The sequence below is a fragment of the Amphiura filiformis genome, chromosome 2 (assembly GCF_039555335.1).
Source record: "Amphiura filiformis chromosome 2, Afil_fr2py, whole genome shotgun sequence".
Classification (NCBI taxonomy): Eukaryota; Metazoa; Echinodermata; class Ophiuroidea; order Amphilepidida; family Amphiuridae; genus Amphiura; species Amphiura filiformis.
Genome location: NC_092629.1, coordinates 36,881,582 through 36,902,270, shown reverse-complemented (window position 1 = coordinate 36,902,270; position 20,689 = coordinate 36,881,582). Strand labels below are relative to the sequence as shown.

The following is a 20,689-nucleotide window of genomic DNA, read 5'->3' as shown; positions in this document are numbered from 1 at the left end:
TTACCTTGTAGTAACTTTGGTCTATCATATACTGAAAACACCAAAGGTCTAGCATACTTGGTTCAAAAGTTATGAGATTTTGTGATGTGTATTTTCTTACGCATTTTCTTGTTTTTTACTCCATATTTTTGCCTATATCTCAGATTCAAATTTGCCACCTTTGGCCCCCATGGACTAGATCATGTCACAATTGTATGCAAGACAAGACATATATTGACTGCCAGAAGTGGGCAAGTGCAATAGCTGCCATGTATTGATGAGTACAATAAACTGTGTGTAAATTGCCAACTGTTCACATGGTAGCTATTGCACTTACCCACTTCACTTCTGGCACTCAGCTGTCGATATAATATGCCAAAAATAATTTGACCCCTTTGGCCACTTAAATTCCCTGAGTTTTCCCTGTCTGAAAAATTTATTTTCATTTCCCTGAGTGGCTAGGATCTAACCCACAGCAGCTGATAGGTGTACCCCATCATGCTTTGTGGTACCATAATATAATATGTGTACCAAAAATCCCTCACTTCTCTGTTTTCAATTACTAGCTAGCTTAAATAAGGGATGCTAAGGCATTTGTTAAAGAAATATGACATCTAAAGTACAGGCTGTATCAAAGTGTTTGGCACCCATTGTTTTTGGTGTTTATTGACAAGCCTGCTTCTTCAATATGCAACAATGAATCCTCTTGGAATGCCCAATGTTTGATGTCCTTTCATAATATTTATCTAAGTTAGCTCCTATGTTTCATTTTGCTGTGGTAGTCTTGTCCATAATAACTGTAAACTGATGGGTACCAATCATTTAGATACAACCTGTATTATGAAACAATATAAATAGCTAGCAATACTTAAAAGGGTATTTCGTGATCCACAGCCTCATCCCCCCACTTTTCTCACAAAAAGTTGAGATTTTCATATCACTGGAAACCTCTGGCTACATAATGTTTATGTACAAAATATTTCTTGCAGATTAATTTGTTTAGCAAAGATATCGTGAAATTTGAATTTCGTTCTGGTGCACCAGAACGAAATTACAACGCATTGTCTATGGAGCAGTGTAATACACATAATCATGCATAACTCGTGAACGCAAAATCAGAATCAACTGAAATTTTGGGAATAGGTTTTCTTCGTGGATATCTAATGAAAAATGACATAAATAGAGGATGCTAGGATCACGAAATACTCCTTTAAGTGGCTCTTACTTATTTTATTTTTTATATTTGCTATGGAGCAAGCACATAGACTGCAATGCATAATGGGATACTCCCTTTAGCGGCTGTGGGTCTGAGCATATCACAATAATTACATAATTTACAGATTACTTTGTAGAAATTGATGACTGGTGGTCTGTGAGCCGACATATTTATCCAAGAATTGAAGTAATTTTGGCCAATGGTGTTCTTGCGCTCTTTGTTGTTTTGGTAGTGACCCACCCCATTCAATGACACGATCTGTGGAAATAATAAAAAACGACTTTACTCAATATGCAAATTACTTCCTGCAGGCAGCTCCAAGTGAAATTGCCATGATTAAAAAGATGTGTGTCAAGGTGGAGGCACTGCAGCTGACGCTTTGCTTTGAGAACGGCACAAGCCATAATATTTAACTCTTTTAATAAGCCCAGACCAGCTGGGATGGACACTCCCCAGGACATGCCCTCCACATCCTTGAGTGGACACTCCCCAGGACATGCCCTCCACATCCTTGAGTGGACACTCCCCAGGACATGCCCTCCACATCCTTGAGTGGACACTCCCAGGACATGCCCTCCACATCCTTGAGTGGACACTCCCAGGACATGCCCTCCACATCCTTGAGTGGACACTCCCAGGACATGCCCTCCACATCCTTGAGTGGACACTCCCAGGACATGCCCTCCACATCCTTGAGTGGACACTCCCCAGGACACACCCACCACATCCTTGAGTATACACTCCCCAGGACATGCCCACCACATCCTTGAGTGGACACTCCCAGGACATGCCCTCCACATCCTTGAGTGGACACTCCCCAGGACATGCCCTCCACATCCTTGAGTGGACACTCCCAGGACATGCCCTCCACATCCTTGAGTGGACACTCCTCAGGACATGCCCTCCACATCCTTGAGTGGACACTCCCCAGGACATGCCCTCCACATCCTTGAGTGGACACTCCCCAGGACATGCCCTCCACATCCTTGAGTGGACACTCCCCAGGACATGCCCTCCACATCCTTGAGTGGACACTCCCCAGGACATGCCCTCCACATCCTTGAGTGGACACTCCCCAGGACATGCCCTCCACATCCTTGAGTGGACACTCCTCAGGACATGCCCTCCACATCCTTGAGTGGACACTCCTCAGAACATGCCCTTTACATCCTTGAGTGGACACTCCCCAGGACATGCCCTCCACATCCTTGAGTGGACACTCCCCAGGACATGCCCTCCACATCCTTGAGTGGACACTCCCTGGACATGCCCTCCACATCCTTGAGTGGACACTCCCCAGGACATGCCCTCCACATCCTTGAGTGGACACTCCCCAGGACATGCCCTCCACATCCTTGAGTGGACACTCCCCAGGACATGCCCTCCACATCCTTGAGTGGACACTCCTCAGGACATGCCCTCCACATCCTTGAGTGGACACTCCTCAGAACATGCCCTTTACATCCTTGAGTGGACACTCCCCAGGACATGCCCTCCACATCCTTGAGTGGACACTCCCCAGGACATGCCCTCCACATCCTTGAGTGGACACTCCCCAGGACATGCCCTCCACATCCTTGAGTGGACACTCCCCAGGACATGCCCTCCACATCCTTGAGTGGACACTCCCCAGGACATGCCCTCCACATCCTTGAGTAGACACTCCCCAGGACATGCCCTCCACATCCTTGAGTAGACACTCCCCAGGACATGCCCTCCACATCCTTGAGTGGACACTCCCCAGGACATGCCCTCCACATCCTTGAGTGGACACTCCCCAGGACATGCCCTCCACATCCTTGAGTGGACACTCCCCAGGACACACCCACCACATCCTTGAGTGGACACTCCCCAGGACATGCCCTCCACATCCTTGAGTGGACACTCCCCAGGACACACCCTCCACATCCTTGAGTGGACACTCCCCAGAACATGCCCTTTACATCCTTGAGTGGACACTCCCCAGAACATGCCCTCCACATCCTTGAGTGGACACTCCCCAGGACACACCCTCCACATCCTTGAGTGGACACTCCCCAGAACATGCCCTTTACATCCTTGAGTGGACACTCCCCAGGACACACCCACCACATCCTTGAAATATCATCCATTCAGCTTATCAATATCAAAATATATTCCCTATACAGTGAGCTTGGGCTATAAAAAAGAGGTTACATGTATAATGTAGGAAAATTAACCACATTTTGCAATGGTACAACAAAACAATTTCATAGTTTCACATATTATTTAATCATCCTGTCTGTAACCTTTTGCTACCTTCCACTCTGTATCTTAAATGCAACTTAACTTAAGATCACATGATGACCGGGGGCGTCAAAAGTGACTATCCATCAAAATATTGCAGAGTGGGTACATTGATTATGTCCTGGGAGAATGAGTAATATTATCATCCCCCACCAATTTTTTTATATTATTAGCCCATATTTTAAACCAATTAGTCATCTCTTGCAGATGAAGAGATTCTTTTTCGTTCCATTGTTAATACTGAATTTGCAGACATTTAAAGTTGTTGTTAATAATGATTCACTATCAAAAGCTCTGATTCCTTAAATGCTAGGAGCTTCCGGGGAATCCCCCCACCCCTGGACAGAATGACGTGAAGCTTGACTTCAACATTTTCTCCAATTCACCCTTCCCCTAAATCTACAACAAATCTACACCAATGATATATTGCATGTTGTAAAATAGCCTAAGCTGAGTAAGCTCACTGCATACTTACCAATATATTTGAAATATGACAACAGAGTAACAGGTGCATAGGGTGGCTCAATTAAATGCCCACATCCTGGATATCTCACTATTTCATAATTGTTACACCCCAATGCTTTCAATCGCCTCTCCGCTCCATCTATAAAGACTGGTGTAGGTATGTTCTTATCATCCAAACCCACAAAGAATAACAGATTCTGAGCTTTCTCAAACTGTAATAGAAGGAGCATTTAGAGTTTCATTACAAAATGGTACATTTCACTGCCATTTACCACCTATGCGTGACAACCACTTTTATCAAGGGCTTACCTAGTACATACGTAATAGGTAACATGGGTGCCTATTGATTTATCCCGAAATTTATTGGAACTTATTTGTATGCAAGAGCTTGTAGTGCCCTGAGTGTGCAGTGCGTAGTTAGTGTAAAATCTACAAAGGTTTACATGTTATTATGTATATATTGTAGATAGCTTGAGGGCGCCTTGATAAAAAGTAGTTGTAATAAGCGTGTGATTTCAGAAATAAACTTTTGATCATATCTCACACTTAAAACGACACAACATGCAGGTTAGAAAAGTTATGAAGCAGCAGCATATCAGATGGGGGGCCCCCGAGGATACTCAGTGCAAATGACCATACAGGGAGATGCCGCAAACATGGGTAGCATTTTCGGACATTTTGTATATCAATGACTCCTATTTCGAGGCCAAATTTTGGTATATGAATGAGTCTCAACTCAAAATGTTCTCAATTTTTTACATAAATATCCGAATTTTGCCTCACTGTAACCAAAATATTTGAAATTTTCCCACAATATGTGGGAAAAGTTGTAAAAATTAAGACAATTTGTGTTAAATTTGGCCAAAAAAAATTTTGAATTTTCTTGAGTGAAAAGTCCTTAATATAGGTAAAAATAATAAAAGTCGATAATATATTATCGAGTACAGCTCATGGGGCAGCCATTAACAGACCACCCATTGTCAAATGTCTGGATGATTTTCAGTCACACACACAAATTAATAGAAGAATTTTGAAAATAAATCATGACTTTTTGATAAATATGCTGCAAAAATACAGTGCATTGAGCCATTCAACGTTTTACATATAATGCACAAAACAAAATGTTTAAAAACTACATTGTCAGTTTTTAAACAGTTGTTGAGAGGCTATGTGCGGAATCCCACTAGGATCCTGACCCTATAAGCATGCTGGCATGCTTTCTAGCTGAAAATAAAGATAGAGACATGACCTTACACACAAGTGTGTAGATTACAATTTACTCCAGCATCCGTCACTCACCTCAATTAAAGCTTCTACTGGCGCTGTTTCTAATGGGTCCAACATAGCATACATATTAACTAGACCCTCTTCAGTGATCTTCATTCTCGAGTATTCCAAACTGAAAGCATAAATAAGGAAACTGGTTTACATTGATATTCTCGGAAGAAGTGAATTTTATGGTTATTATCAGCAACATTTTGTCAATCTGATTTAGCACGAGAATGCGCAAACTTAGCAAGTATTGTTCCCTCCTGGCAGAGAGAGAGTCTAGCTTACAAACACTAACTGCATTATCAAACGAAATATAATCAGCACCCAAAATGATTCTACAGGTCCTTTTTTTGGACATGTTCAAGTGTACTGGATTGCTTAACAGTGAGTGTTGGATGCCAAATATGGAATATATTTTCCTTTATATGACACAGGTATTGTTATATTACCCAAAATTTGGAATTGGTTTTGTGACACTTACTTCAAATATGGAATGTCTTTTCCCTTATATGACATTGGTGCTGTAACATTCGCACAACTACCTGAGATACTAACACAGGCACTGATCTGAAAAAGAAAATATAACATTTCATTTCATTTCATGTTTATTTGACAAATCGACTGACATCACAAAAACAAGATATATTTAGCAAGGAAACAACATAATCAGACACTTAAATGTCGAGATGTCAGGATGACCCATAAAGTCTGGCTAACAGTGCAAACTTAATTCCAATGGGGTCCCACACAGTGTTTGAAATTTTGGTTGTCCGTTCGCCCGGGGCAACCAAAACATGCACCGGACAACCAAAGATAATGCTCTAGTTGTCCGCAGACAACTAAAGATCTACAGCCAAAAGTCGCCTTTTCAGCATGTTAGTTTGCTCAAACCTGACACAACTGATCAATTGTTAAATATTTAAAGAGTAATTGTTCATAAATTGACTACACTCACTCCACTTTATTGGTCACATGTAGTTGTTTCAGATTGTGGCAGCTTACGGACGACCAAAAACTTTGGTGGACAACCAGAAATTACAACCTGGTTGTCCGTGGGACAACCCTTTTATTTTCTTAATTCAGACACTGGTCCCACAAACAAAACAAACAGGTGCCCGGAACAAGGAAAAGAACAAAACAACAAAAAACAAGAGGGACAAAAGTTAAACAATTAATGTAAGCAGACTCATGGATCACCCTGGCATTTCTAGCAAGGTGTTTTCTTCATGGTGGAGACTTATTAATTCAAAATACATGTATCAGAAATAGATTTAATCATTTAATGTGAGATGGCAAATTATTCCAATCCAAGGTAGCCTGGTAAAAGAATGAGCATTTGGCATATGAACTAATCTTTGGTATGTGGTTGCATGTGAATGGATATCAGAAGTTTTGGTAAAGAATTGGTTAAAATATGATGGACCAAGAGAGTGGGAGATGTTAAAGATGTGGTTGAGCCTTAACTGCCTGGACCTGTTTTGAGTATCCGGAAGTTTGACAGATTCAAGTTGATCCTGAACAACATGATCTCTGGGACCCAACTGCATGATGTACCGAATCATTTATTTTGGAAAATTTGCAATTTTTGTTGATGGTATTTTGGCAATCCATGAAACCAAGAAATGCAGCAGTAAGGCCAAAAAAAAAAAGTTTGTTTGTCCATCGAGGCTTATGAAACAGTCGGGTCGGTAGGTCGGATTTAAAAAAAATTTTTTTTTTACAGATATTGCACTTGAAACTGACAATTTGAAGACTGGTAAATAAGTCAAAACACACAGCACTTTACTGGTTTAACTCTTGAGATGGTTCTGCATGTTATACTTTTCATTTTATTTACATTTTCTTTCTTTTAATTTATACTAACCACTGTTTTACTAGCACATTCAACGCAAATTAAAAAAAAAAAAAAAAAAAAACACAGTCGGGACCAGGGTACAAGGTCGGTCGGACGTGGACAAACAAACAATTTTTTTTGGCCTAATCTAAGTGGCACGGTAATAAGGCTGAACAAAGATGTTACCAAGTTTTTGGTTGAAATAAAGAGAATGCCTGTACAAAACTTTCATGTGCCTAACAATAAAATGTTCATGTGCTTTAAGGGATCTGGAATGAGCATTTCGACATTATTTTTTTTCTGGGACATGAGAGCACATCACACATATCAAATTGCATTCTGAATACGAAGAATGTCTTTCTGATATCAAATAATTTTCATTTTTGAAATTCACGATATAATACAAATTTTATGATAAATTATTAAAATTTGATATTTTTCACATTTTTGATATATAACAGTCCTCGAGTAAATTTTATAAATCTAATGATATATTCTTAAAGTGTATGTAGCTGGGAGGAAATGCCGACGATCAATTGAAAATTTTGACCTTTCATATTGAAACTATGGATTTTTTTCCCAAAAAGACCTAATATTTTTTGGTGTTTTGGGAAAAAAAATCCATATCTTTAATACGAATGGTCAAAATATTGATTGTCGGCTTTTCATCCCACCTACATACACTTTAAGTATAAATCATCAGATTTATAAAGATTACTTAGAGTACTGTTAAATATCAAAATATAAATTTTAATCATTTGCCATAAAATGTGTATTACATTGCGAATTTCAAAAAATCAAAATTATTTGATATCAGAAGGACATTCTTCGTATTCAGAATGCAATTCGATATGTCTGATGTGTTCTGATGTCCCACAATAAATACTGTCCAAATGTTCATACCCCATCCCTTAACCAATAGACAAATAAAAAATCCTCTAGAAGGAATGGCCCCCATCTTGTATAACTTGTTCCATCATTGACTGGTTCCATGTAGACCTTTGACTGTTTGATAAAATTTTATCAAGATATGGCACTATATTTCTATTAAGATATTTTCCCTTTCCCAACAATCTCACTCGAACACAAATGTTTTGACAGAAGGTCACTTAACTGGCCCAGGCCAGTCATGATCAAGTTCAACTTCATTAGTGTTGACTGATCTACCGAATGGTATGTACGTTGGTATCCTAGATGTTACCTCACATGAGCAAAATGGTTTTAAAGGATTGTCTAATAATCCTCATTTAATGCTCTTAGTTAAAATTTGAACTTAGATGGTGGAGTATGAATTTGTGTACATAACACATTCAAAGGCCATTCAATGAATATACAAACATGTTAACCCCCTGAGCACTACCTGTCGATCTAACATTGCCTCTGATTGGTCAATTACATGATATTTTCACTTTAATCACCAATCAGAATGGAGCTTTGCAAATAATTCACCTCATTTTTTTTGTGTGGTGAAATTATTCTAACAATGTTGCTGATTGGGCCAATTGATAATGAAAACTTCTTTTTGGCCAATCGGCAGGTAGTTCTCATGGGGTTAAGTTATTAAGAACTGGGCGCAATGGGGAGTGATGTTACTTTGACAGCAGTGGAAGGGTCTGTAGCAAAGTTCAAGAACCCTTATTTAAAGGCCCATTCAGTGATTTGCTCATCCGGACGATCGTAAAAATCATCAAAATTCAGATTTTGGTACCTTTGTAATTGGCATAGATGTGCTAACATAGCCTGCTAGTGGTTCGGTCGAAAGCCGTGTATTTTAGACAAAATAAAGCATTTGCATGATTCTGGACTTTTGATACTGACAGTACAAAAGTCCGACTCGAGATCGAAAGAAGCTCACTCTCCACGCACTAACACGCGTTATGTATTGTTTCTACTACTTATTACATCAGTAGCTACTATTTTAAACAAAATACACAATTTTAACTGTTTTTCATATTTGAATTGACCGTTAGTTTGCCTCGGTGACCTTTAATTGCTTATTTTGTTTTCTACTACAAAAATTAAGCGTCTGTTTTAAATCAATTTAGACTCTACTCCCCCGTGTTAGAAACACTGGACTAGGAAGTTTTCCAGTCGATTGGTGGGCGACTGTACTAAAAATCTCGATTTTCTCGAGTCGATCTGAGTTGAAGTAGAAAACCTTTCTAAAACTTCTGTTTTTGACTAATTTGTCGATGTATTCAGGGGAAAAGTGGTTTAATGAAATTCTGTAGACTTATTCTTTATTTCTAAGCAACTCTGACAAATTTCCATTTTTTTTAATGTTCCTGTGAAATCACTGAAAGGGCCTTTAACAAAGTTTTGCAGCTCAAAATCTGACATCCAGCTTTAGAGTATGAGTTACTATTTTGTGACATGTACTATTATCATCAGGGGAAAGTAGTCGACTCAATGAATTGGGTCGCCAAAAACAACAACAACATTTGGCTTCAACAGAAAAGGGGAGTTCTGGAGGAAAATAAAGAGAGAAAAAGTGTAAATAGAAAGTGGGAGGGAGAGAGAATTGAGTAAGACACTTTGGTGGGACATCCCTATACAATGTATACCTTATATGTACAGCGGTACACCAGGGCAGCCACTCAACAATAATACTGTACACGTCCACATACATGACCAACTGTTTTCAAAATAACCCCAACATGAGTTTTCATGTCTTTGCCAACACGACACCTAAACAAGGATTTCAAGTAGGTTTGCACCAAATTTGATCCCATAAACAAGTTAGAGCCCTCCCTCCTAAACAGGTTTGCATGTTTTAACTAGCTTGGACAAAAACACACACTTGTCTTGAAAATTGATGTTTGAAGATCCCTCAAGACATAGTGTGCATTCCGCATTCTTCCACAAACAACATCCTTGTCACACAAGTGTGTGTACACCAATATAGCCGAGCGCCCCCTTGTCCCACCTTGAAATAATTGTACTCTCTAACTTACTTTTTCAGGGAATTCTGTTGCCATGCGTGCTGCTACCATTGCTCCAAATGATACTCCACACACACGATACCTCCTGGTTGAACAAAAGATTGGCTTTGGAGCCAATCTGTGGCTTCCTGAATCATGAAACAACAAAAATGCATCGTTATAGGATATTGATTATCTTAATAAGGCAGTTCTTGAACCACGAGTCTTACCTGTTTTCACGACTGCCTGCTTTCGCGATTACTTTTGGTAGCAGGTTGTCCGAAGATATAGAAGTTCCCATAGTGCAGTTATGGCCCATGTGTACAAAATGTGTATCACAGAGGCCTATGTACTGAGCAGTGACACCATGTAGAAGCTTTTCTTTGTGTGTTAAGGGGGTACTACACCCATTGATTTTTTTTTGCATTTTTTTGCATTTTGTGAAGAAATTACAAAAAAAAATTGGACAAAGTGGTATGCAAAATGAAGGGGCAAATCTTCTCGTTTTATTGGTGGTATCGGTATCAATGTAGCTTACATGCTTTTACAGATAGAAGCCAAAAGGAGGTACATCACTGATGATTTAAATTCACTTCATTTTGGAAAGCTTACTATCAACGGATTTCGTTAAAATTTTGGATATGTGTTGCTAACACATTAGGGAAATAAAGTTGATATGTAAAATGGGAATAAGTGGTTCCTGATTTCTTTTATGACTTCATGAACTTGGTGCTCCACAACTATCAAAAAGGAACTGGTTAAAATGCTTCTATTTTCAATGTTAAGCTATATTTTGTATTTTTAACTTGCGACATTATTGCACTGAAACTTAATTAAGCCATAGGTAACAGGTTACAACAACCATACTACAGCAATGATGAAAAAAATTGTATTTCTTGTCACCTATACAACCATATTGGGTAGTTTTCCGTAAGCTTACCTTTTGTGATTTTGGTAACTATTTTATATTTATTTGTGAAATCCGTCTCAACTAGGCATTCTAAATTGTACTCACCATTTACATCCCAAGGTATATTAGTATATCCACCATGCACTTCTCGATATATATCCAGTTAAAGACAGAATATCAAAATTATGCCTCATATGATATCACAGACTCTCACATGTGTATTCAAAATTGATGCTTAAATTTGACCTGAACCAATTGACCTATAACCTGACATACGGTGACCTAATAGCCTTTTCTTCTCCTAACAACTAATGACTATGCATCTATTGTATAAGTGTGTATTTAATTTATTCAGTGTTATATCATGGTAGGTATTTTGCATGCACCACTATAGATTTTCTATAGAGAGTATAACAAAGGATTTAATGTATTCTATTCATGTACCCTACTTGAACATTTTGAAAAGAATAAATTATGGTTTGTTATGAAACACAGATCTGAGTTACTAGGTTACAGTAAACAAAAAATATATAGGGTTAAAATGACTTACTAAAATGGTTGAAAGTCACTTTATATGTAGATATATTTTATAAGTTAAGGACATGAGGTGATAAACATATATATGTACTTAATAAATTTGCAAGAAAAAAAAGAAGAGGGGTACTGATGAAAATCGGGGTATTATATCGCCTTAAGTGGAAACAAAAAAGTACTGCTAAAATGGGCCAAAATGAGGATAATGTTGGTGTAAAACTGACAATAAGAAGCAATTTTAAGCCACTTTGGCTACTTTTGTCCAAGTATCTCAACCAGGGAGGGGGTAAGATGTTCCGAAAGGGAGGGGGAGGAGCAGTTGCCTTGACAATGCCATGGGTTTATTTAGTGTCTTAGTTGACACTGATGCAATCACTGAGTGGAGGTGGGAAATTGGTGGAGCAAGATGTTCAAAAGGGGTGGGGCAACTGCCTTGACAATGCTGGTGGTTTTGTGTCTTAGTCTGAGACTGATGCAATCACTGAGTGGAGGTGGGAAATTGGTGGAGCAAGATGTTCAAAAGGGGTGGGGCAACTGCCTTGACAATGCTGGTGGTTTTGTGTCTTAGTCTGAGACTGATGCAGTCACTGAGTGGCCTGACCATCATCAGAGGGAACTGAGTCAATTTTAAAGGCATTTCTGCAGCTGTTACCTTACTGATGCTTGGGATTCATGTTCACAATTTGAAGTCATCACTCTATAGGAGTTAACGTAGGGAACTGAGTCAACTCTACATGCCTTTCTACATGGCTTAATGCTCACAATGTGAAGTCATCACTATTAGAGGGAACTGAGCCAATTCTACCACAGACCCTGTGATTCTACATGCATTGGGCTATTCCATTTAAAATCCACACTACCCCTGTGGAAGATTTTGGAAATATCTTCCACAGAGGGACTATGAATTTCAACTGGAATTAGCACATTAAGCAGCTCTATTTGAAACCCACCCTCCCTCTGTGGAAGATTCAGGTTGAATCTTGCTTAAAGGGTGCATGAAATTCAAATGGAGCTGCTTAATGTGCTCATTCCATTTGAGATTCATACTCCTTCTGTGAAAGATACCGTAACCACTCGGGTATAAGCCCACCCCCTAGATGGCAGATTTCACTTCAAAAATGGGGATGGGCTTATAACCGGGGAGGGGCTTGTACTTGAATTTGTATATGCCCAATGAATGTACCGGTAATTTCTATCATCTATGTCAATTTCTACAAATTCTAAGAGTGGAATGTGAACCATCAACTGATATTTTTTTATATTTGTTCTTAAGGTAGAAACATCGGCTACGGCGTCATGCACAGATTTGGTTTAAAATGATACAGGATGTGTAGTTGGGTGAGAGAAACGTGCCTGCCAAATTTGAATTTTTGCCAACAAAGCGTTTTTGAGTTATGCCATTTTTTATCATTTGAAAACCCTATTGACTTTGTACATAAAGTGGTTTTGACACTAAGCCTCGTTCAATAAAATTGGTAAAAGTTTGAAAATGGATACTATGTTTAAATATTATTTTTTTTTTTTTCTATCCCATTTATAGAACTGCTTTTTGGATCTTTTTATTACAAAAATGTTACCAAATAATATAAGTGACTTTTTTCCAATATATTGGTCAGTAATATAGGGGATATTTGAAGGTAATGTTAGTACTTGCTCAAATTTTCTTGATTTGATCTAGAAACACTGAATGACCCAATTTCATAATTATTGTCTGAGCTAACCATAGGGCCAATTTTAACAAACAAGGTGGCATATGAAAGGTTATTAAATTTAGAAACTTTTCGCGCCAGCTTTTTTTAATAAAGTGTTTCTATTTTAAGTTATGGGTGTTTCTAGATTTCCTAATTTAAAAATAGAAAAATGATTTTTCTCAAAAAATAAACACTTTTTCAAAAAAATCTGGCGAGAGAATTTAGATATTAGGCTTATTAACCACCCCACAAACTATGGAAACCATATCACATTCCCTCTAGGCTAGCAATAATTAATTGTAGAAAAAATTAGGGAATTTTCAAAAAATAAAGAAAAACATAAGAATTGTTTTAATTTTCATGAAACATTAAAAATCAGGGGAGTAAAGACTTATCTTCAATTGGTTATATATTTGAAATGGATACATAATTCAGATTTGAAATAGTGGCTATTTTCCTGCATGGGCCTATTATCCGATGCTCCTACCTTAAATGTGAGAGAAAAGCATTGACTTGATTTAAAAACTTGGCCAAAATTTAATAATGGTCTTATAGCCGAGTGCACCCTTATTCCCAGAATGTTTTGAAAAATAGGGGGTGGGCTTATACCTGAAGGTGGGCTTGTACCCGGGTGGTTACGGTATTTCCAAAATCGCCACAGGAATGTGTGGGTTTTTAATGGAATAGCCTATTTCTACACCTGTTGTCTTACTTCAGAAAAAAAAGAAACTCACCTCAAAATACTCAAGTTCAATTTTACCCTCAGCACTACTTGGTAAATCCTCATATTGATAGAATGGCAAAGCGTATGCAGCAAAACCTCTAGATGCTAATAATGCAGCGCGGAATTCTAGTAGCCCACCAGTGCCGCCAAACATGTCTATCACCCCTTTGAATGGTCCTGGCCCTGTATATGTATATCCAGAATACATGGCAGTTGATCAAAGCAAAGCAAATTAAAGCAAAGAAATGAAGGAAAGGAAAGGTTAGGAAAGGAACGGAAAGGAAAGGTTAGGAAAGGAAAGGTTAGGAAAGGAAAGGAAAGGAAAGGTTAGGAGAGGAAAGGAATGGAAAGGAAAGGTTAGAAAAGGAAAGGAAAGGAAAGGAAAGGAAAGGTTAGGAAAGGAAAGGAAAGGGTAGGAAAGGAAAGGTTAGGAAAGGAAAGGAATGGAATGGAAAGGAAAGGAAAGGGAAGGGAAGGGAAGGGAAAGGAAAGGAAAGGAAAGGAAAAAAAAAGAAAGGGAGGAAAGAAAGAAAGGATGGAAGGAATGTTGCCACCATATTCGATGAAATAATTACCTTTAGGTTTGAATACTTTTCCTCTCACTTTTCCAGATCGCACTTTAATTATTTCAACGCCTGGCCTCATATATGTCTTCTGGATCTGTGTTTTAGCTATAGGTGCATCAGATTGTAATGCTGATATATCTAAATGTCCTTTGTGTACTGAAAGTGTTATTTGCATAGGTATAGTGACATCTTTCTTTACAAATCTTAATCCAAGTTTCTGGCCAGGTGATTGCGTCATACTCCAAAATAGACCCATTGGCTCTACATCTGTGAACAACGAGGAAAAAAATTTCAATTGTTAAGTACTAATATCCCGTTTCTGTGCAGCTTGTAAATTTAACTTAAAAATTCATACGAAAATCATTGGAGCTGACATTTATTCAAATTATTCAAAGTAGCAGGTCAGTTACGGTTCAATACGCGGATTTAGGGTTTCTCTACCGGAAGTCAATTTGTGCCAAAATTCCTTCCCACAATGCAATAAAGAGAGCAGTCACATATTTATAAGCAGCTATTAGCTGAAGTGAACATTGAAGATTCATGTATTCTGTCGGTCGAACATCCGGGCTATCTCTAGTCTCGGGCCCAAACTGCATGTGGCGCACGGTTTGTTGTGAACAACAGAAACCGGCTGTGAAGGAGGCTACATAGCGATGTTGCTGGAGTGGCATTCAATTTCGGGAAAAAACGACACTCGACCATGGAATTTAATTTTAAGTTTGTCAGTATTATAAACGGTAAATCAAATAAGTTTCTTTCACTCTTAAGACTTAGAAACGGTTGTTTGATTCCACTGACTATTTGCGATCGAAATTTACATAACACCAATGACAGAAATCATCAACAAAAATCGAATCAGGGACTTGTTTTCACTCGAACATCATCAACCGGAAGTGACGTGACACGGACCGACAGAATACTCACATTGAATATTAAGATGTTTATGCATTGATATTATTATATGAACTAATGAAGATGGAAATCTCCACATTGCAACTTGACTCTTTTATTGCCTAAGCCTAAACCTTGAGTCAAATTATCACAACACGTACAGTACAACATGAAGTCCTAGGTTTCTGATGGTATAAAATCTCTGTGGATCATGAAGTGCCCCTAAAAGTATTAGACTTTTCAAAAACAATGACAGGTGGAAAATCAAAAACTTTTTCCTGCAAGTCCAAAATTGGAGTCGGTTTTCATTTTAAAGTGATAATCAAAACTTTTTTTCAAATTTGCAAAATTCAAAATGGTTGCAAAAATTGTTTGGCCTTCTAACTGCACAATTTGAACAAACCTGTATAAGTTCCACCAAGCGAGGATTCTTCTCCATAAAACCTCCCCATTACCATCCACCACAAAATGTCCATGTGCCTCAAAATGTAGTCCTGGCTCTGGCAGAAATGACCTCACAGTAACCTTTGACCCTGGGTCAAATCCTGACAGTTTGATTTGGACCTTCTCATCTATGAGGGTAGCAGCAGGTGCAGCATAGACGGTGGCCATGGTTCGATGCACACGATGAATGAAATTATGCGATTGGTCTGTTTTAAAGTAAAGATTGTTACGATACTTTGTTACGGTACTTTGTTACGGTACTTTGTTACAGTACTTTGTTACAGTACTTTGTTATAGTACTTCGTTACGATACTTTGTTGTGGTACTTTAGTGTGGTACCTTGTTGTGGTACTTTGTTATGGTACTTTGACAAGGTACTTTGTTACGGTACTTTGTTATGGTACTTTGTTGTGGTACTTTGTTGTGATACTTTGTTGTGGTATGTGTGGTACTTTGTTGTGATACTTTGTTACGGTACTTTGTTGTGGTACTTTGTTGTGGTACTTTGTTGTGATACTTTGTTATGGTATTTTGTTATGGTACTTTGTTGTGGTACTTTATTGTGATACCTTGTTATGGTACTTTGTTATGGTACTTTGACATGGTACTTTGTTATGGTACTTTGATGTGGTACTTTGTTATGGTACTTTGTTACGGTACTTTGTTACAGTACTTTGTTATGGTACTTTGTTACCGTACTTTGTTACCGTACTTTATATTATGGTACTTTGTTGTGGTACTTTGTTGTGGTACTTTGTTACGGTACTTTGTTACGGTACTTTGTTGTTGTACTTTGTTGTGGTACTTTGTTGTGGTACTTTGTTATGGTACTTTGTTGTTGTTACGGTACTTTGTTGTGGTACTTGTGGTACTTTGTTGTGGTACTTTGTTACGGTACTTTGTTGTGGTACTTTATTGTGGTACCTTCTTGTGGTACTTTGTTAGGCGAGTGAAAGTCGATTCCGAGTTTATCGTCCCCCGCCCGCGTCACTTTTTGGTAACCAAAAACACCAGCGTCAAATTTTCAAAATGCCAAAATAATTCATTATTTTCAAAGTATCAGTGTTTCACCAGTTTTAGCAATTGGAAACACATATTTTTGTTTGTAAAACATATAAATTCATAACTTGAAAGCAAAACGAGGCCCTTTTCTAACTTTTCTAGTCCCTACCCATATAAAAACATGTTTATAAACAACATGTATGAGTGTGGCTTTAAATCAACACACATTTTAGGTCAATAATGAAATCTGATGAAATAATGAAAAATGAAAAATGAAAAAGTCACCTCACCAACCGGGGAAAAAAAAGGGACGATAAACTCGGAATTAACTTTCATTGGCCTTATGGTACTTTGACATGGTACTTTGTTATGGTACTTTGTTATGGTACTTTGTTACGGTACTTTGTTATGGTACTTTGTTACGGTACTTTGTTACGGTACTTTGTTACGGTACTTTGTTACGGTACTTTGTTACGGTACTTTGTTACGGTACTTTGTTACAGTACTTTGTTATGGTACTATGTTACCGGTACCGTACTTTGTTAGCATACTTTATTACGGTACTTTGTTGTGGTACTATGTCAGTAGTTACCGTGCTTTGTTACAGTACTTTGTTACGGTACTTTGTTACAGTACTTTGTTATGGAGAACAAAATCACCAAGCGTAACTGTTGAAAAACGAGAGGATTCGCCGGACTTTCACAGCAATTTTTGACACGACGAAGGGACGACGATATAGGGATGATGACGCTGTGTCGTGTATATTTGTTTACTCATGCATTTGTGTGATGGTGGCATATGCGCTGCCCAGGATGCGCTGGTATTTTAAAATTAAATAACAATTTTTTTTCAATTACGCCTCATCTGTTTGGGCCAAAATTAAAAAAGGGTTTGTGTGAAACATGAAAACTAACTGAGACCAGGGCTGATGTCAACTTTTTGGAATTGCTTGGCGTGAGACAGAAGCGTACCGGGATTTGCTGACTCCAATCATCATTTTGACCAATGATTATTTGAGCCACGGCGCTCGAGACTGTGAAAAGCGGGGGAGGGGGGTAGGAACAACGAATTTTTACTACCTTGGCGTGAGACCGTGAGAAAGTGACCCAATAATGCGTTACAGCCCTGCTGAGACCCTTGGTCCCTGTCCCTGAGCTGTCACTGACTGACACTGTCACTGGCACTGCTGACATTTTGTGAAAAAAAATACAGTCACTTCTTATTCCTGGATTAAAAATGGAAATGTTACTTACGTTTCCAACTGCAATAACATGTTGCAAGTCTTCTTACTGATGTCCAATTCATGAATGCACTTCAATGATAAGCTTATTGTTATGTAATCTTGAAGTGCATAATGTGTACAAATGTAAGTGCATGTGACCTTCGAAGTTCTGAGTAATCTACAGCCCGTCGTTCAATTAGTGACAGGCTGTGTGTAGTCAAGTTAGATTCGTCGCAATGCAATGCATGAATGCAAGCAAAATTATGAGCAAATAAATGTGTTGTTTTGAGCTAGATTCTTCCCCAGGTCATCGTTAGAGTAACCACGTATGTAAATTTAACACACTTTATTTGACCACAGTAATATAGCAACTGTAGTTTTTGCTGTTAATTGATTATCCCAGGTATTTGAGGTAAGCTTAAAAAATAATTAAAATTTAAACATGAAATCATGATGATGAATTACCCTGTGTAAAGATAGTCACTTGTGCTGAGCATGAAATTGGTCACTTATCGCTCACTGTTCAAAATGTGACATCTACACCAATTACAGTCCCCGAAACTGTCTACTTTTTAGCCGACCTCAATTCCGAAACATTTAGTGATATAGTAGACTTGTTAAGGGGTGAAAATAGGGTGAACGCTGCATTTTTGAGAACAAAGGTCCCACTTGGTATGGATGTTCCTTGGGGTAAGAGGAAAAGATTCATCCAAAGAGACACTCTGTATCTATGCATAAAACCCCCTAATTAGCATAAATTATGCTAATTAGTACCCAAAATATGGTATTCTCTACCTTTTGGACCATTTCACCTATAGACATGTGTAAACATTTGAAATTGGCTTAATTTAGTGTAAGAAATTCATTTTTGGGATTGTTTTGGGAATCCGTAGCCATTTTGACCCTCAAATCCAAGATGGCTGCTGTCCGCCATCTTTAAAATTAGCGTTTTACAACTTTTGAACCATTTGAGCTACAAACTTAAGTGACATATCAATTTGTACTAATTTTGGCTGGGAAACTCACTTCTGGCACTGTTTATGTGATAGGAGGTAATTTGAAAAAGGTACAAGGGTTTTTAAATGTGAATTCCATGGTACCTGTCATTGTAGAAGGATGGACATTAAACTTATGTTTTAATATACCTTAATGTTTAGCACCATTGGGGACACACTTTATAATGCATGTTTGGTTTTGAATTTTCAGTCCACTCTATTGATAGTAGCAAGCGTTATTTGATTTAAAATGACCAGTATGGATACATATGACTGGAACTTGTTTTAATTCTCAGTTGGTCAGAGATGAACCAATTAAGGATCCAACATCATCTGTAAAATTATGTGGGCAACCTAAAAAAATAGAAGCTTGTTACACAGAACTGCTGAAATATATATCGGATATCTGTGAGTATGACATTTGCCCAGCTTTGTACTAGTAGATGATATCCGTGGTTGTGGTGGTGGTGGTGCGAGCCCGAGCAGTGCAGTAGTAGATAGAGCCAAGGAAAACTAAGCATACCGTATGACATAAAAAACTGCAGAAGCGCTGTCAACCAACAGAAGGTGAATCGGGCAAGCAAGGAGAAAGGCCTACATACCAATAACATAGCTGAATGAGCTTCCTTCATTATATAATGCCCTAATCCGATCAACAGAAAGGACATCAAAGGTCGAGAGCAGGACATTCAACTCCATCAGTTCATCATCAGATCCCTCCTGATGAAGATGTGTATTGTACACATCGAAATATTGAGGTAAATATCTCAATATATTTGTGTTGAATGACAGTTTAAATCTACTTTGCTTGTTTATCTACCAACCAAATGAGCATACACAGTGATATCAGGCGAATGAGCTCTGGTATGGTTTGTGAATCCCAAGGGACAACAACTGCAAATAAGGACTCTTCTGAAACAAGGTGCTTCTATTGATGGGAGTCTGGAGACTTTAGAAAATCTTCTTATTTGGCACAAGCAGTCAAGATTCTGTGAAGGGATATTCTTGATAAAAAACAGATGTTTTCAGACTCTTTCTCAAATTCCTCAGAAGCAAACTTTGTTGTTCCAACATTGAAATCTTTCCTACATATGCTGTTAGATGGAACTTGCATCGATGTCGCTATACGTCCTGCTTCTTCACAGAAGATTGTGTTATCACTGGCACAAACCAATATGTACACCTCCGTATGCAAAAAATCATCGAATCCCAGAGTGTGCCACGTAATCTGCGTCAAGGACAGGCTCCATTATCTCTTATAATGGTTATGAAGGTGCATATGAAAACGGTTATAAAGGAGAATCTTGTTGACATGCTGGCAGAACGAAGACTTAAACCAGAAGTTTGCTTCGGGGTGGGAAAGGATTGACCCCACTCTTTCAAGGGTTGATGAGCGGCAGCAAATGGCAAGTCAGGAGCAAGGCCTGTAGCAGTAGTTTGCCTCAACTCAACATATTGGGTATAGGTTTTCTTCATCAGAATGAACAGCTGTGCCTGATACTTGGTGCACATATCTAGTCCTGCAGATGTGAGATGAACTAAGGAAGGACTATGCTCTCCTACTGTTTATTCATAGATGTGGTTCCCTCACTGCTCTCCAACCTGTCACCTAAAACTTACCACAACATCTTTTAAAGTGTGCATGGCCTCAAACAAGACAAGCTAATTAACTTCAGTAATGTCTGTATCTGAAAACGCTCTGCGTGGTAGGGAGCCCAAGAACCCCAGTCGTCACTAGTCAGCTGCGTTTCCTCATCT

General features: G+C 38.5%; 3 protein-coding genes across 4 annotated transcripts in view; 1 reads left to right on the top strand and 2 right to left on the bottom strand.

Moving 5' to 3' along the window:
• Nucleotides 1-321: 321 nt before the first annotated feature.
• Nucleotides 322-18,081, bottom strand: LOC140146163 (acyl-coenzyme A thioesterase 1-like). Its single transcript, XM_072167925.1, has 9 exons — nt 17,968-18,081; nt 15,672-15,918; nt 14,387-14,644; nt 13,822-13,994; nt 9,986-10,101; nt 5,679-5,764; nt 5,225-5,324; nt 3,936-4,137; nt 322-1,453 (listed from the first exon to the last, which is right to left on the bottom strand). The coding sequence occupies exons 5-9, from the start codon at nt 10,022-10,024 to the stop codon at nt 1,314-1,316; spliced, it is 567 nt and encodes a 188-aa protein (XP_072024026.1). The 5' UTR covers nt 10,025-10,101; nt 13,822-13,994; nt 14,387-14,644; nt 15,672-15,918; nt 17,968-18,081; the 3' UTR covers nt 322-1,313.
• Nucleotides 12,073-15,880, bottom strand: LOC140140388 (bile acid-CoA:amino acid N-acyltransferase-like). Its single transcript, XM_072162150.1, has 4 exons — nt 15,724-15,880; nt 14,387-14,644; nt 13,822-13,994; nt 12,073-12,093 (listed from the first exon to the last, which is right to left on the bottom strand). Exons 1-4 carry the CDS (start codon nt 15,878-15,880, stop codon nt 12,073-12,075), a joined length of 609 nt encoding a protein of 202 aa, XP_072018251.1.
• Nucleotides 18,082-18,157: 76 nt separating the features above from the next.
• Nucleotides 18,158-20,689, top strand: part of LOC140146162 (uncharacterized) — a 20,480-nt gene continuing 17,948 nt past the window's right edge. Inside the window, exon 1 of one of the 2 annotated variants that reach the window (XM_072167923.1) lies at nt 18,158-18,348. The gene's annotated coding sequence lies outside the window, so the exon portion shown is untranslated. The remainder of the gene's footprint in view (nt 18,349-20,689) is intronic. The other variant, XM_072167924.1, reaches the window with a different exon arrangement.